General features: G+C 33.0%; 3 protein-coding genes across 3 annotated transcripts in view; 1 reads left to right on the top strand and 2 right to left on the bottom strand.

Moving 5' to 3' along the window:
- The window catches only part of LOC140061154 (serine/threonine-protein phosphatase 4 regulatory subunit 4-like), a 51,689-nt gene extending 49,202 nt beyond the window's left edge, over positions 1–2,487 (bottom strand). The window contains exon 1 of the mRNA XM_072107626.1: positions 2,220–2,487. Within this exon, the coding sequence (XP_071963727.1) occupies positions 2,220–2,309 (90 nt within the window). The 5' untranslated portion in view covers positions 2,310–2,487. The remainder of the gene's footprint in view (positions 1–2,219) is intronic.
- Positions 2,488–7,595: 5,108 nt separating this feature from the next.
- LOC140061159 (thyrostimulin alpha-2 subunit-like) lies at positions 7,596–17,181 on the top strand. Its single transcript, XM_072107633.1, has 5 exons — positions 7,596–7,755; positions 10,669–10,746; positions 12,188–12,315; positions 14,080–14,258; positions 15,277–17,181. Coding segments are annotated over exons 2-5 (408 nt in total). The 5' UTR covers positions 7,596–7,755; positions 10,669–10,744; the 3' UTR covers positions 15,376–17,181.
- A 20-nt stretch (positions 17,182–17,201) lies between these two features.
- LOC140061158 (uncharacterized) overlaps positions 17,202–19,187 on the bottom strand; it is a 77,531-nt gene continuing 75,545 nt past the window's right edge. Inside the window, exon 5 of the transcript XR_011847412.1 lies at positions 17,202–17,314. The gene's annotated coding sequence lies outside the window, so the exon portion shown is untranslated. The remainder of the gene's footprint in view (positions 17,315–19,187) is intronic.

The following is a 19,187-nucleotide window of genomic DNA, read 5'->3' as shown; positions in this document are numbered from 1 at the left end:
TGCAAAGAATACAATTAAAAATTAAAAATATATTTTTAAATAATGTTAAGTTATTGATCTGTAACTGTAGTGTACTGTATTTTTGTACTTTTGTCTAATAATATTTCAATATGTTGTGTCATTAATTTGGGAATACCATTTAACCCAGAGGTAGTGCTTGTTGGGGCTAGACCAACCCCTATCAGAGTTGTGACACACCCCTACAGTATATGTTATGAAGGGAAGGGGAAGATTATGAAGGGAAGGGGAAGTTTATTCCTTTCGAAATAAACCTCGGCTAGCCTAATCAGTATGTTGACAGTTTTTTTAGATTCAAAATGTATAAAAAGTACAATTAAAGGGGGATTCTGGGTTTAAAATTGCTTTTAAATATCGTTTATTTATTAAATAAAAAATATTATAAAAATATAGACATGTCAGAATGAAGAAATAATAACGAGAAATAAAAAAATAAAATTTCATATACATTTTAGGGTAAATTCATGGAAAGTTTGTTTTTCAGCAGCTTAGGGAAGCTCATTAATATTCATGAGATATTCACAAAATCACGTCATCAGTGGATTCATAACTCGCGACGTCATGTACGTTGTGTTTTTCAATCTCCCCTGTCAAACGACGACCACCCGATCATTGTGAAATACATTATTTGTAGGTTTTCTAAGCTCTAGGCCTAAAGTGTAATAACAACAGTAGTAGCATATATTTATTTGACATTTAATAAATACAAAATTTAGTATAGATTACGGAGTCATAAATTATATACTATTTTTATACCTCGAATAGTACAGATCGTACTATCGGCTTCACGTACTAGGCTAGGCCTAGCCTAAATCATTTTTTTTCATGGGTGAGAGCCATTCTGACTAGAGATTAAAACGCTAAAACATTGGGGCCCATCATGGGCCTAGCTAGCCTACTACTAAACGATTGGCCCACTACTAAACGATTGGCCCATAAAAAACAAAACTCAGTGGATTCCAAACCCATCCTATCAGCCAAACTCCTAAACAATCTAAACCTAAAACATTCTACAAAATCGGCTGTAAATACTGTATCGCCGTTCGCCGTCCGCACGTATGATGTCCCGATCGTCTAAGTAGGCCTAAAATAGGCCTAGTTTACTCTCCAAAAAAGCGGATACTACTGCATCAAGCAAGTAGACCAGTAGTAGGAAGGAGACCTAGCCGATCCGGCCCAGTTAAAAATTGAGCTAGCTAGTGTAGTAGACCCTATGCGAATTGATACTACCAGGCCTTTTACTAGGCTACACTTCTTAAAATTAGCAATACTTATGTTTACAAATATTCCAACTCTCTCATTCGAGCTATATTATCTATACCATTCCGGTAGGTCGAGTCAACCTTCAATCAAATACTGTACATCGTTCATGTTGTAATTATAGACGGGGTATACTCGACCCGACCAGTTTGGTATTGTATACTGTATCTGCTTATCACGTGACGATGCCAGGCATGGGTAGATAGAGCACGTGTATCGTCGTCTCGCTCTCCTCGCTCTCAGCAGGAATGTATACGTTACGCTTCATTGATTTTGAAGGCTTTCCCTAAGTCAGTGCGAAAATCGGCAAACGTAAAGTGCAAACATATCTAATTTTTCACTATTTTGATGAATTTTCATAGAACATTGACTTTATAAATGGGAAGACCGACTAAAATTACATCAGATAAGTATAATTTTACAAAAGTAATTGATATGGTTAATGATAACGAGTCGTCGGAAGATTGACCATTTCACGAATTTCCTATTCTGTAACACAGTGTCATATCGCCGTAGCTGCACTTGTAATTTGGCCTCATTTCACAGCCTTCGTTCTGCTTCACTGGGCGCTTATATAAATTGAAACTTTTACCGTTCAAGAGACAAACAAATATATTTTACATTTTTTACTATTCATTTTAAACCCGGAACCCCCCTTTAAATATCACAATTACATTAAATATAATGTTTGCATGTACTTGATGGCCGGGCGGTACCGGTCCCTTCCGGGCGTAGGCCTAAAGTTTAGTACATGACTCGGTAACCAGCAGTAACAGCACTGATTTTTTTACGAAATGTCATGAAAACAAACAAAAAAAAGTGCCTTGTCTGCCTGATAAAAAGATGTAATAAAATCGTTTTCAAATCTGATACAATTTTTAACTGATTCACTCAAGATTTATCTTTATAAGATAGGCTATTATTAGCTTAACCTTATTTACCTTTAGGCTACTGGTTATTGTTTTCTCAAGGCTGAGATCGGCCAAATTCTCCTCGATCTCCGCGACACCTTCCTTGGAGCTCCAATCCATTGTAGTAAATAGTAAATTGTAACGTTAAAATGCACCTATTTTACTAATAAAATCCTTGATTACATTATTTGCACTTTTTCATGTCAGTGGTACATCAAAAGCAAATAATTATCTCCTAGAAAAGTTATTTGATTGATTCGACTTGGTTAGTTTTTACGGTAGCAGCGTCGTTGTTATCGCCGCCATTGGTTTTTAGAAAAACAATCTCAGTTATAGATGGCGCTATTTTAAATTGAAGAAGGAATCGGATTCGACTTGGCCTCGAGTCCTAGTCTTTGACAAATAAAAATTATTATCATTATTAATTAGTCTAGGCTAAATAAATCTCATAAAAGCATTCTTTATAGTATAAATAAAATTATTGAAACATTTCAAACATTTGTTTAAATGTTGTCATCGATTAATTAACCACGATTTTTGTCAATAGCAAATTGAACTATTAAAGACCTAGGCGAGAAAATAAAATTATGTTATATTATGTATATTGAATAACTATAAGTAGCCTGCGTAAAAGCCTCGTACGTATATTGAATAATTAGATACCAAGTTTCAGACAGTTATACTAGGATAAAATATCATTATGTGTGGGTTTTTTGTTTGTTTGTAATTGTGACCTTTTCTTACATAGTGAAATTTCACAATTTTGCCGGAAATATCAAACTCTTAATTGATTGGTTGATAGCCGTACATCATCACCGTACGTTGCTAATAGTAACAGAAGGTGTATCATTATTTGGTATCTGAATTAGAGTCTAAATATAGCGTGCGATTAATAGTTAACGATTAATTGGCATCTTTCGTGTAAACAAGTTCCATTAACAGCATTATTAAGGATAATGACATCGGATTATGAAGATAGCTTCAAAATATGTACAAGCGCCATCTATCGTCTTAAGCAAAGGTATCAGTGAAAGGGCGCGCGCGTAAAAAATATAGGCCTACAATATCCGTACTTTGAATGAAGAGGCGCTTACAGTGTCGCAATTAAAAACATAATTTTAGGGTTTTTTTCCATCCATTTAACTTTTTTTTCAAAGGAACCTACAACATTACTTAAAATAGCACATAATATTACAAGCAGGAACTTAAGCTGGGTCTAAAAATTAAAACACTAAAAACATTGTCAAATTGAAATTGTTTTATTTATTATTTTATTTTTTTAATGACCATAATAGGCCTATTGGTTTTATGTCGCTTATTTTTTCTCATAAATTCGTAGGCCTGCTTTAATATTTTTAAAACCACGACTTAATTTTATCTGTACAACAACACACACCACTCATATTCGTTACGACGAGCATTATCCATTTGCCATTTTTCAGCATTATTATTTAAACGTCAGCAACTGCCACGAGGCACAAAATACATCTTTTTCAGGCGCCGACGACGAATCGTAGAAGAAAATTAATAATTACCACAATGGAGAAAGTAATATAGAAGTTGATTACGGCCGTGACCCCGCAGTCACCTTCACGTATTAACAATTATAAGATGGAAACAAGAAACAATAATTAAATTGTTTACATTTGGTGAAGATCTGTGTATTTGTTAATTTAATTTCTACGTCGAAACCACGCACGCAAATAGTCACACAGTGACGACTATACTAACGTGACATGCGCGTTAAGAAATTGATGAAAACGTCAAATCAAAATAATAATAATAATAATAATTAAATATTGGTAAATATGATATTTTAGTTTCATACATTTGTATTTTTTAAAAGATTGATTGAAAAAAAACCCAAATATGTTGACCTATTCAATTGTATTTACCCGTAATTTAAATGTTTGTTTACCAAAAACCTTAAAGACGTGATTCTGCCACGTAAAGCGTGGTTCCCACTATAACTTCGCTTATCATTGGTTAAAACGCTTGCGTTGCGTTTACGTCCTTGCGTTACGTTCTAGTGGGAACCAAGCTTTACGTTGCGTTACGTCCTTGCGTTGCGTCGCTAGTGGAAACAAAGCTTTAAATGTAAACGTTTATCTTGTTCGGTTTTTCGGTGAAAGTGAATACCGATATTAAAATTGCCTATTCGAAGTTTTATTTCATTCTTCACCAACATTTTTCATATAGGTATATTAAATCTTTAACATTTATTTGTGTAGGTTTTGTAAGTAATGCCTCAGAGTACATCCATTTATTTTTTAACCACCTGATTGATTTTCATCGTTAAGCTCTGATGTGCCCGTATATGGACATGATGATGTCATATCACTACCATATTTTTAAGCATATATCACTACCATATTTGGGCACATCACAATGTTTGTTGTCAAACTAGTTTGATAATGTAGCTTTAGCCTATTTACCATTTTAAACAATATTACATAACTTGAATATAGATTAAACTGTATAGTAATACAATTATTACAATCGAATCACACATTCTAGTTCTAGATTGTCCAGAATTCCAGAAAACATTATAGAAAGAATCAGTGATATTGAAAGCTTAAAACAACCTCAGTTTCTCGTATTTGTTATCGTTTCATTAGATGCGTAGACCTATTATACAGTGACTAATGGACACCAATCAATCACCTCCTCCGATTGTCAATCCATTCAAGATTTTTTTTCTTCTTTTAAATGATCCTCTCCTAAATATCAAGGTCAAAAATGAAGATACTGTTATTACCTCGCCTTTGTCATTAACAAGAAGAGCAACGCGCGCGTATGACGTAATGATATTACGGTTATGCCATTAATTGAAAACACCTAATCATTACCACCTTTATATCTTATATCAAATGATATTATATTATGTTAACTGTCACTTAATGATGACATCATTCGAATATATTTTGCTGCAAAAATAATAAACATCTTAATTCTGTAAAAATGTTTTCATGACTTTTGAAAGGGATTTCAAAGCAGTTACAATAACAGTTGGTTGTTAGGAACGCTGCAGATGATTTTACTTTTACAAAAATCATTGTGAACTTATTATTATAATATGTAGATTCTCGGTAGATGATGTATCCTGTAAGTACACGCTGGAACACACTTTGATGAAGTTCAGTCCTTACCGGATAATCGGTTGACGGGAAACTTAAGAAAATCCTGCTTTATCAAAATAAAGTTTGTCGGAAAATATATTTGCCGAAATCAAATATTTCTGAAATAAACTTTTGCTGAATAATTAGAAGAAAAATCAGACCGAAGAAAGTTTGTCAAAACATGTTTTACCAAAACCATGTTGTAGAAAACTCAATTTACTAAAAACCATGTTTACTGAACATGGTTGTTCCAAAATCAAGTTTGCTGAAACAAAGTTTAACCAAAAACACTGTTGAAGTTAATTTGTACATTTTTCGAAAACTCAGTTTACCAAAAAATTTGATTTTCCGAAATCTAGTTGATCTAGTTTAAATTACCGAAAATCACTTGTTAAAATTAAATTTGCATGTAAACCTATCTTCCAAAACTTTGTTTACTGACCAAAAACTTTTTGTTTTTTTTGTTACCCAAAACTCTGTTTATCGAAAACCATATTTGAGTTAAATTTGCTGAAAACTACCGGTAAATTGCCGAAAATTCAGTTTTCCGACATCTAGTTTTCTGAATTTGTTTTTGACGGGAAAAACATCATGTTGAAAACCAATTTTTCAAAAAAACTCAGTTTGACCAAAAACATAATTGCCAAAGACTCTGTTGCTGACAATGAAAATAAATCTCAGACGATAGGCTTCATTTATCAATCATCAGTGATATACCTGATCATTCTGAAATTATGTATACTTATACAAAGTCAACTAACATACGAAGAATTCGTATTATTTGTATTCATAATCAGAAAATGCTGATGTCATCAACGCCATTCTAAATCTTAAAGTATAAGGCCTATTGATTTTTCCTAAGATCTGTCTAAACCATGAATCTGTAGTCGAAAGTATAAGTCCTCTAGGGTATAAAGCTTAATTTGTTTCTGCTTCGTACCAACTGACAAGAAGATGAATATTAACTTGTATTTCGTTACATAAAAACATAGAAATAAACACAAAATTGGTTGTACTGTCAAGTTGGTAATAAAAACACAATTAATCACATTTTAAAGTTGAGTTTACTTTGATCAACACAGACAAATACGTCACCAGCCAGGCCAATGTCCAAGTAAACGTTTCGTAAACAAAATTCTTAATCCATTTTGATATAAAGAGTGTTGGTTTTGCTAAATAGATAATTAATTATTAGGATAGGCCTACAGCATAATATTTCAATAATATAAGTTTAGGGAGATAATATATCTGGGTTAGTAAAAAGTCAGACCTATGCTTGTAAATTGAGACTTAGGAAGTAGAGTTGAACGACTAGTCAGTTACAGCCACTAACTAAGGGACTGAGGATTGAACCCTGGACCTTCGGATTGGAAGACAAGCATGTTAACCACCAAGCTCTATTGATAAGTTATAACGTACCGACGCATGAATAGAGGCATTATTAATGCAATAATGATTCTCCTGCTCTAAAAATTGTTGAAATGTTTTGTTGTGGAAATCTGATCGAGTTTTATTCAACTGTCTCTGCTAATAATCTTAAAGACATGTAATACGAATACAAACTTATTAATAATTGAATGTTTCTATCAAACAAATTACGAGATTATGTAATGACGTCATGATTTGCCGATAACTGTTTATATATGTATCTTCATTCGATAACAATTTGTGTCAAAATAATTGAATTTGTCTCATACTATATAGTTTTATTATTTTTTCAATTTTTTTTAAATTATTGTATAATCACTGGGGCTATTTTTTGAATAATAATGGTATAGGTTATTATTAAATTTTACAGAAATAGAAACGTTGATCAAATTACATATAAAAATGTAAGATTGAGGTCTTAATTCGCTTTGATTCACTTCATAGCCAACAAAATGACTAAAGTGCACTTTATACCAGCCTACGTACTTGCTTATCCTTGATATTTCAATCTGAAAGCCACTTACATACTTACTTACATTAAAATGAAATCCTGATGCATTATGTTGTTCTTATCCAGATTTCAAGCGGGATCTACGTAAAGAGATTTGCATAATGTTAATAATTAATCTTAGGTGTTTACGTGTTTTTCTACCACGCGTCATTTGCCAAAAAAAAGGGGACATGAAATGTGGCAATAATGATGTATTTGCCGGTAAAAATTAATTATATTTTTGCACAAAGATATCAATTTCAATCAGTGGGTATTCCGGAATTGGTTATTAATCTGCTGACGTCGTAGAGGGCGTAATATATTTATCATCCGTCGATGAAATAACTTACTCATCGCGATTCTGTGGAGCAGGCGTACGTATTATCGATATTTCTATATTCACATTGAGACTATAGTCTGAACTTGGAAGGAAAATAATAGTCGCTACGAAGATAAAGATAGTCAATAACGAAGCGAAGGACTAAATACTTACGGCGTTTTCACGCTTGTAAATAGTTGCCGGTTTAGAGTAAGTTAAATATTGTCATTTTAATGTATAGAAAGAGTCTGTTGGTGGTTACATTCATTCTCTAACTTACAACTAGGGTGTATAATAATTATAATTAATAAAATAAAAAGATAGTGGGGTAATATTACGACTACTTGGACAAAGGTCAGCTATGTTAGATGGTCCCAGGTATATAGGCCTTTATAACGTTTTATAGGCCTCTTAAACACACATGTTAACACTTGATCCTTGATCTCATTGCTTGGTCAGTAGGCCTGGGATGAATATTCATAGGTACTATTTAATCATTAGTAACCTAAATCAATAACCTCAGGCCAAGAAATAAATGTTTCATTAAAAACGTGGAATACGTAATCATAGGTTGCTGATATAATGTAGTAAAATAATAAATTAATTAACTATTTAAAAAGGGAATTATTCGATCTCTATTTGGTTCGTGAAGTTTTATCTTTATCATCTTGTTATTTTCAAGTATATGTTTACACTGCTATGATATATAAGTGTTTGTACACGTACTCAATACTAGAAAATCGTTTGACCAAAGTGTATGCATGCGTTATGCTACCGCACATTAGTTAAATGACATGTGAATATACCAATACAAGACATCTAGTTTAAAAGTGGTGTAAACTGAACAGGGGTTAGTCGTGGTGTTAAAATATAATATATTGCTCCTATGTGTTACGGGAATGTGTCCCCTGAATAGGGGTTAGTCGTGGTGGTAAAATATAATATATTGCTCCTATGTGTTACGGGAATGTGTCCCCTGAATAGGGGTTAGTCGTGATGTTAAAATATATATTGCTCCTATGTGTTACGGGAAAGTGTCTCCTGAATAGGGGTTAGCCGTGGTGTTAAAACTGCTCCTATGTGTTACGGAAAAATGGCCACTGAATAGGTGTTGGCCGCATTTTTAAAACATATGTTGTTCGTTTTATAGTAAAGTGTCCATTTAATGAAGTAGTCCTCTGAATAGGTAATAGCCCTATAGGAGGAGTTCTACTGTAAAGGGTAATACCAATGTTTAATTTTTATATTCTATGAAAGAGAAGAAGAGAAATAAATGATAAATTGATTGACTTTGATTGAATACCAGCTTAGGAACTAAAAACATGGCTTTAATTTAATTATTAATAGTACACTTATTTTGATCCTAACAGGCACTTTACTAATTACAGGACGGCCATCTTAAACACAGGAATTACAATAAAACACTTCATTAGAAAATAAAAATCACTAACTCGATTTAATAAACTCTATCAATATCATTGAAAAGCTCTGTCTACACTATCAAACTTTATGTGACAAAAAATGTGATGTGCCCATATATGGACATGATGATGTCATATCACTACTATATTTGGGTATATCACTACCATATATAGGCACATCACACTTTTTTGTCACATACAGTTTAATAGTGTAGACAGAGCTTTATGTAAGCAAAATATATTCTGATATCGTTCGTTAGATCTACCTATATGAATTGCATGTTGTCGATTCTAACGGAAAAGATTCGAGAAATTAATGGGTAAGAGTAATGGTGACGTTTGACGTCAAAATATACAATGTAGCAGCAACAAGCAACATTATACTAATACATTATATGTCGTATTTAATTATATAAAATAATTGTATTTAATTAACATATTTTAAAAATAAATTCAATCCTGTGATGGCGCGAGTCGTTCTTGATGCTAGATAGTGAAAATTATATATATTATATAATACTTATATAATATATATATATAATTATATAACTAATTGAAATAAAACTTCTAATTTCATAGTTCCAATCCTGTGATTGGTGAGTCGTCTTTTGTGCTGGATAGTGAAAATTATATATTATATAATAATTATACAATATATATAATTATATAACTAAATTGAAATAAAACTTCTAATTTACATTTTAATAATATTTAATTAACATATTTTTAAAAATAAATATCATAGTTTCCAATCCTGTGATTTGTGAGTCGTCCTTGATGCTGGATAGTGAAGATATAAAAAATAATATTAATTGTTAGCTATTATACGTACACGTTGCTATAAATGAATCACTTACAATTTGGACAGCAATGTAAAGGTGAAATGATGTATGACTTTAAGACTTTAAAAAGATGGAACTTTTTTTTAAATAACTTTCTCAAAAGACATTAAAGAAATTCGACTATTTTTGTTTTAAATTTCAAACTCCAGTCATATACCAACTATAAGACGCGATTAGGGGCCTAAGCAAAATTGAAAAACAAAAGTTTTAATCTAAATTGTGATATATTTTCGGTGGTCTATCAGGGATCGAGTCTCTTTCCCAAGAAAGGTGTATTATTGTTTTTCATTTCATTTATTTATTTTCAACACATTGTACAAAATAGTTTAGAAAAGAAAAAAAAGATACAAAGAGGACAATGTGTGAAAAGAGATGAAAAATAAATATTAATTACTTAAAGCATTGACCATATTATCAAATGATATGAGTATTATGAGTAATGAATAAAGTCAGAGTTGTTTTTTTTCGATGTTGCATTTTTTGATTACATATTAATTTGGTAACACTGCTCGTCTGACACTGTTGATATTACTAACTTGGTCAATGATGATTACAAGAACAATTATTATATAATATGTATTGCATTTCTTACAGCTTACAGTAGTGTGTAGTGATAATTCTTTGGCCTACATTATTTTCTATATATAAGTGGGTCACAAATAGAGATAGTGACATAATATTAAAAGTGAATCGTAATTTCATTGTCATCTAACTAGATGACCAGCTGATGGACTTCATAGCGGATGCTTTTTCAATCGACCTGTCCGACTTCTAATCCATCAGCCTTATTACCGCCTTAAGTGGCGGAAGCTACACACAAAAGAGAACCGTTTAATCAACAAAATTCATTCTCTTTTCAGGAAGAATAAATTCGAATTCTGATCGAGTGGAGAATTTTCTTATACTTATTTTTAACTTAAGGGGAGACATAGTATTATGTAAGTATATAAAAATAATGATGAATATACATTTGTTATTATTTTACAAATTACCTATTACTAATGAAATAGATAAATAAATAATAACTTTATTTAGAATGGAACAGCGGCACAAACCAATCGGCATAGTGCATCCAAAATAATGAAAATGTGTAATCAATTTGCAACACGTATTCCCGTAAAAGATTAAAATCATCAGAAACCAAAAATAACCATAAAAGTATTGTTGTTTTTCTACTGTTATAAAACCAAGAATTCAAAGTATAATTTTTTTTTAAATTGTTATTATTTCAGTTTAGAATTATTAATTGTGTCTACTGACTTTATTAATCTGCCAATATTTTATAAAATGTTTTAATATAGACTATAAATATATAGGCCTATATGATTACATTACGTAATATCTGAACTAGTAAAAATTCCGCACAATAACATCTAGGCCTATAACAAAATTACAGGCTCTGTATTTCACAAAAACTGGTCATAAAGTCTTAAAATAAACCTTTCCCGATCGCTTACACTCATGTGATTAAAACTATATTTAGTCGGTCTTCTAATAATATTTACTACTGTCCATTCAAAAATAGACAGCGTCTTACACCGTATATGCCAAAAATAATAAGCTAGTGGAACAGAGATCACTTAACACCTTACTATTAATAGTACGCATATCTATTTTAAAATGCTTATTTTTAGCTGTTTAGTTTAATCATATTTATATTAGTTGTGTTACAACAACGTCGCTAATCATTATTAAATGATGATGATGATGATGAATCGAATATTTTTGCATATAGTAGTAAGTGCCTATGTCATCGACTTTATTTAAAGGCGAAGAAGGCAAATAATATCCTCACCTCCTCTTATACGTCATAGGCGGATCTAGGCCCGGTGATTTTATTTATCGTACATAAGTTGGGGACCACTTATGTGAAAAATAGCCGAACTACTTCCTAAATATAACTAAACCTACAATAATCTGTATCTCACTATAAAGTAAAAAGAAGTTGCTCATGAGATTCGAACCCAATACATCGACATGTAAAGTCCATAGTCTAATCCACTCAACTACACAGACGGCTCGACAGAAAGCGTTTGCATTAGCGAATTGTAGTTGTAATTCTTACACCTTCTTATGGAAATGACTAATGAATATGTTTATTTTGTGACGTTTCATGAGGGGTCCCCAACTTATGTACGAAAAGAAATATCGCCAGCCGGAACGCCCCCATCTATAACTATCTCATTAGGTTCCGTTCACAATGTTATCACTTTAAGCCCTCCGCCTCCTCCATATTTCAAAATCATGGATCCGCCACTGGTCGCATTTATAAATCATCTTAGCGTGACCATCCACTTACATTCATTCATTTTTGCAAATTGCGAATCCGGAATAAATATTTACCAATTCACTAAAGTAATAATAACTCTTCTTATTTAGGTTGTCTTCGTTGACAATAACGGTTAATCAAAAGATGTGTTTACTATTGAAATCACTGGTTCTAATCACCGCCATAATGCTAGCCAATGGAGACAACTACTGGGAGCAACCAGGTTGCCACGTGGTCGGTAAGTGATTCAAATATTCTTAGATGTAACGGTCAAAGTGACGTCACGAGTATAGTCGACATACTTGTATTTCCATTAGCAATATTGAGAACAAGTGGCGATAATGTTCGTTTGATGTCATCTTGTAGAAGTATTGTCAAATTGGCTCAGAATTATCGTAACTCTTTAGGACAAACATTTTATCTCTCGAATAATATGTGAATAAATTATTTTACGTTAACAAACATATTGTAAGATAAAATGTAATACCTTACAAATACGGAATCGTAGGCCTAGCAAACATGATTATAGCCTATAATGTATATGGAAATAGTGCTTGAACAAACAAGCTTTTGATATAATCGAAGGAATTGGAAACTATTCTACTTTGGAATATGATAATCAACATTTTAAATTACTATTGTATAAGCACAATTGTATTTTATCACTATTTGGGCTCGCCTAACATTGGGACATTTGCCTTCATTTTGATCTCCCATTCTCGTATACTTATCATTCAGGATCGTAGCACCGAGTACTTTGGCCAACCCCCTACGCAGGGAAACCCCTAATGCTTGGTTCCCACTAGAGACGCAATACAAGGACGTAACGCAACGTAAGTAAATTGACCAATCACAAGCGATGGATTACTCGAACTGTCGCTTGTCATTGGTCAAAACGCTTGCGTTGCGTTTACGTCCTTGCGTTCTAGTGGGAACCAAGCTTCAGGGACATTTTATTGGGTCTCGAAGGTGTCCTCTTAATAGCGGTTCTACTGTATGTAAATAAATGTAATGAAATAAATAAAAATTATTGTACTCATAAGTATTACCATCATCTTTTCGATTAAACGTCATCATTATAATAATTTATCAGCAGTTCGCAATAATCCTCTTTTTACAACGAACAAGGGCAAATTTCGCTTGGTTGTGTATAGCCTACAACAGAAGACCTAATTGCTGTGCATTCTCAACATTGAACTTTATAACTACCTGATGATAACTCATCGTGCAGAAGGTTTATTATTAATGATCGTTCGGCAAATTTACTTTAGATTCTTAATGATCATGTTTTATTATGACTAATATAACAATGTCAACAATTTTCGTTACATCGTGGATATTTAAATGTGTTCGTAGTGATCTACATTGTTCGCCATCCACTCGACCAACGACAAAACCAAAGTAACTGGTGGGAACGATAATGGACAACTGAAATACAGCAGAATCCCTCCTTTAAAATTGGTTCACACTTGTACGCAAGCGCACCGCAAGTAATTTGACCAATCTGAACGTGATGGATCATTACCTGAACGAGCTGCCGCGTTGTACCAAAGTGGGAATCGATGCCAATAGCTCTAAGGGGGAACCTCAAATCAGGGGCCACCTCTACTCACGGGCCCACTAAACAACGAAGGGAAATAATATGCGTTTAACACTGTCAATACCCAGTAATGTATCTCCCACATAACTCTATTTCCGAAGTATCATAGAAATATTTGGTAATACAGCATCTCATTTATATCACATGGTGCCTGTATCATGTAAGGTTAAGGGTGGGTTAATATTAGATACATGTGAAACACATGTGATGTTGTATTACCAAATATTCCATGATACTTCGGAAATAGACACAGTACCGATAATCGGCTGAAGTCAACCCCTACCATTAATGGCTGGGTCCCGAAGGTGTCCATTGTATAGAGGTTCTATTGCATTGCGCATTGCGCTTGTTTCGTCAATTAAAATCTATTTTTCTTTTTATATTTCTTTTTTCTTTCTGCAGGCTATACAAAAGAAGTTCGAATACCGGGTTGCCATGTTGAATACGTCCAAATGAATGCATGTAGAGGATACTGTATGTCTTATTCATTCTTATCATCACAAGATACGTTACAGCGGAGTGGTGGCCTTCAGGTTTTCTCATCTTATGGGTCATGTTGTACAATCGGTCAAACACATGATGTAAGTTCAGCACATTATGATAATAACTCGGGATTTAGAAAGCGCTTACTAGTGTCGAAAGACATTAGTGAGCTGTAGATTCGAAAACTGCCTGTAACGGAGAAATCTCCTGAACTTATTTTCCCACTATATTCACATCCTAAAGCTCTGTCTACACTATCAAACTAGTTTAACAGAAATGTGTGATGTGCCTAAATATGGTGGTGATGTGTCCAAAAAAATGGTAGTGTTATGACATCATCATGTCCATATATGGGCACATCACATTTTTCGTCACACAATAAGTAATAAGGGAGCGAAATTTCATCTGAATCAAATTGCGTTGCTCGGGAGTCTATACGCTGCCTCCCACTAAAGCTTCGGCTCCCACTTGGACGCAATGCAACCACGTGGTACAACTCAAGTGAGTTGACCAAACACAAGCGTAAATCTCTGTCTGCACTTCCAAAAGGAGTTTAACAAAAAAAAGTGTGATATACCCAAATTTGGTAGTGATATGCTTAAATATGGTAGTGATATGATCATCATGTCCATATAATTATGGGCCCATCACATAAACTTTGATAGTGTAGACAGAGCTTTACTTTAAATGATCCGTCGAATCGTAATTACATCCTTGCGTTGCGTCCAAGTGGAAAGCCCAGCTTAATGTGCGTCCTAGCGTATTTGACAGTTTTATAAATGATGATCACATCGGGAAAAATATAATACTGTAAGTGTACATTTGTTTGCTAAATCAATAACAGTGAACTTAAAACTCTTGGGTGGTTTTAAAAATCTGTTATTATCGCCTCTCTAACATTGAAGTGCATTGGTTAAAAACACGTTTGGTTTATTGATTTAATTTAAATAAAATGAGTTTGAGTAGAAAATAAGTAAAATAATTGATTGAACTATCAGAATATATCAGACTATGAAATCATCATTAACTTAAAGCTAAATTAATATTAACTAATGTTGTGTGTAAGCATGTGGGAAAATTTAGAAACTCTTTAAAATAAAGTATTTTATTTTACAGGTAAATATTGTACTACAATGCGTTGACAATCAGGTTTACAGGGATACGTTTCGATCAGCTAAAACATGTGAATGTTCGCTGTGTGACGTCAGTGACTGAAGAGACGAATACCTAATAATGTTAGACTAAGCCCATCACTATTACATATCTGTATATTTCGTTCAACATTTTGAATTTTTTGAACAGTATGACGTCATGCCAGCTGATGTACACAAACACGCGATCTTTATACGTCATCATAATTGTTGAAGAAACTGTTTAAATATCAATGCATATTTTTATATTTCGATTTGGGATTGATATGGATCCGTCTTAACATTCCAGTGTGACTTAGACCTAATACAGCAGACACCCCATGCATCTTCATACACGCACACCAGTATCCCGTCAGTGGAAACACACCTTTAAAGTTACTAGCCGAAGTATGCATTCATCATTTCTGTAGTTACCACTGATGCCATAGAAATGGAAAATTTAACAATATCCATTCACACGCTCTCTTAATGATCACACAACGCAACTCGTATTACGTCATCAGTATAAACTTTGACCTGGACGCGTGCGTTCCGGAACGATGATTACAAAAATCTTTAACATGTTAAATATAAGGATATTTCTGACGGATAACTCCAAAGATAATATGACACACACGGTTAAATGTCACACAAATTCTAAACAATTATGAGCGCTAAAACGTGTGCAGACGTTTTAACGGAGAGAATCATGATTTATTGAAACTAGTAAACTGACGTATAAATATATGATTGATACACTACTATCGTCACATACTGATTTCCATTCTGAGGATTGATAGGGCTAGGCTATGTAATTATTAATACACAAGATACGATGATGTTTATCTACGTCCTATCTACTTTAGTGTAATGTACATGTTTTAGGGAACTCACAATACACAATATGTCTTTATTTATTCGCTAATTTATTAGGCCTAAACAAATTAATATCTTGATTAAAATAGTTTAATATTAAATAACTATACCAAAATGATGTATATTCATTGTCTATACAAGATCAAATTAATTCATCAGTTATATTACACGTTACGTTTTAAATTTATGTTTGTTATTTTAAAAATATAACGCACTTACAGAATGTCGTGTTATCGGATTTTGTCTTGATTTATTTTGTTTTTACAATGCAGTAGGTTTTTTGAGTGGATAAAAAGTGACACGACGGGGTTGATGTAAGCTTATCAATCTTGGGGTTATTAAGTTAGTAAAGAAAACGAGGGGAAATAACACATTTAAATGTGACGCACAGATCACAAATATGTTTGTAACATCATAAATGACACTTAAAAAAATCATCGTGCATCCTCCATTTGCAATGATTTTCCAAAAGTGCATTCCACTAAATAACTTCAATAACATTTATTACAATAACATTTATTTAGCCTGGATAATGGCATGAATTATGACAAAATTATGAAAATGCAAAGAAAAAAAGAAAAGAGTGTTATTATCATCAGATAGAAGTAGATATTCGTCTTACTGGGACCCAGAACAAAAGATAAAAGTAACAAAATAACAAAGATTGAAAAAGTAATATCGTGCAATTCCTCCTTGATGCCGTAAGGTATGGGGCGCCACGAGCACAAAATATAAGGAGACTACTACATCTTACTACTGTGCACCGTTCAGCATAATTGGAACTGAGAAATGAAGTCAAACAACAATATCTATTTAGACATTCCTTCGAAAATTTAAAGATATAAACATTTTGTAGTATAAGTAGAAGAAAGTAGAAGAATTAACTTTAGAAAAGATCGTATATTTAGACCTACTAAGTATATGAATGATAATTTGAAAATAATTTGCCTGCTGGCTACGTAAGATTAGGCAAAATGGTCATGAGTTTTAAGCCATTTACTAGAAATTTCACTTCTAGACTTCTTTCTTTCTAGTTTGAAAGGGGGGTTCTTTCCAATTCCCCCTGGCTACGGGCTTGAGGTGGAATGTGTTTATGTGTGCTCATTCACAGCGAATTCTATTTGAAAATCTGCAGAATTATCTTCTCTCTATTTAAAGAAATCGTTTAAAATAAATACGCATAACTACAATGTTATACCGTCAGACATAATGTATAACAACAATAATTGTGATTTTAATTGTTTAGAGTTGTTATTAGACACATATATTTACAAAGACGAGACATCACAAACAACTTTGATGAGCTTGTCTAAGTTTAAGAAGCTTTTCTTCTTCTCTTAAATACTCCTGGCTAAGTAATTGACTATTAAACATTCTTGTCGTGCAATTGACAAACTGCTAGCTTACTATTTAGGAAGTTATAAATCTGTAACACTATTTCCATCGACTTGAAATTTGAATTCATCACTGGATAACTTACTGTGCTTTTTGACTTAAACGTTGGCGGTTTTATTTCTGTTATTTCTAAAATATGCATCTAAGCGTTAGAATGAGCCGGCCTGCCAGGCGCCATTTGTTGTGAAATGGTAACTTCTTAAATGTCACACACGCTAGTTCAAAGTAAATTTAAAATTCACATCGGTATTACTTAATTACTCGAAATTGTTTTGATGTTTTTTTAGGAACATAAATAGATACTCGTATAACTTTCCTATGAATATTGCATGAGTGTTGTGAATATTTACACGCAGCCAGGCGCGTCGTCGACCCACTCTCGCATCGTACATACTACGATGATTAACCTGTCGTTCAAACAGCTTCCTGTACCGTATTTTATGACTCAAAAAACACATACACGTTGCGAATTAACAGTCACTCATATTTGAACAGCGTTATGCCTACGTGGGTCGGTGGCTTTCTATACGAGAATAATGCGCCGGATGTCGCTTTTTGTACGCCAACAAACGCGTAAAGATGTTATCGAGTACGCGCTGATTTTATCAATTTTATTATACTGACGCGCGGCCGCAATCATCTTATTATAGTTTATATTATATAATGGAGGTATATTCCTCTATGGTTATATCAACATAAAACTCTTTAATTCTTGCTGATTGGTGATTTTTCTTCATGCTTGCGGGTCAAAATTATGTACGTCACATCGCCAAGCGGTAAACGAGTATTTACGTTAGCTGTTCTCGTTTTACCATTACAAGTCAATTACTCTCGTACTAGCAATACACGAAAAACACATTTGATTTCATTAAGAACCAAACAAGTATCAGCCAAACGGACGTAATGCAAAATAGACCACGCTCCAAACCTACGTCACTTTCAAAACAAGCTAAGGCATCTCGTAAACTATTCCCCGTCCAAATATGATTATTTTCCAATATAATTAAATTTAACGCGATTGGTTATTTTTACCATTCCTTTGTATAGATAACAATTAGTCGCTGTAATTAAATTCTTATTGACAGAAACTTACTCATGAAATGGCTATTTATAAAGTTATTTGTCAATGTAAAGAGTAAAAATGTAAACATGTTTGTTTTAAATTTTCATACGCGCGCACAAATAACATAAGATTAAAACATATGGCTACATAGGCTACATTGTCTGTTGTAATGAAAATAAGAACATGTATCAGGAGGAAAACAATTGTTTGTATGTGCGGCCCCGGTGTGTACACACTCTGGAGTTTAGCTGTGAAAGTGGTATTGATATAACATTGGTTCGTTCTCATTGTACGAGAGTGTGTATAGTGTGGAGAATGTAAGGCCAAGAGGAGAGACAAACATGATAAGGCCTGAACACTGCTTTCAAATATGTACTAGTGAAAAATAACATTCGTATGAAAAATGTTGTAATTTTAATCCTTTAAGACAGGTTAATATAAACATGTTAACATAGTTACAATATTTAAAACAAGTTAAATAAGAAATTAACCGAGTTACAGTGTTTACTTACAACTCGAATTCCTCCCGTTTAAATCAGTTTTCCTAACAAATCAATTCATTA

The sequence above is a fragment of the Antedon mediterranea genome, chromosome 10 (genome assembly GCF_964355755.1).
Source record: "Antedon mediterranea chromosome 10, ecAntMedi1.1, whole genome shotgun sequence".
Classification (NCBI taxonomy): domain Eukaryota; kingdom Metazoa; phylum Echinodermata; class Crinoidea; order Comatulida; family Antedonidae; genus Antedon; species Antedon mediterranea.
This window is presented reverse-complemented; position numbering and strand designations above follow the sequence as displayed.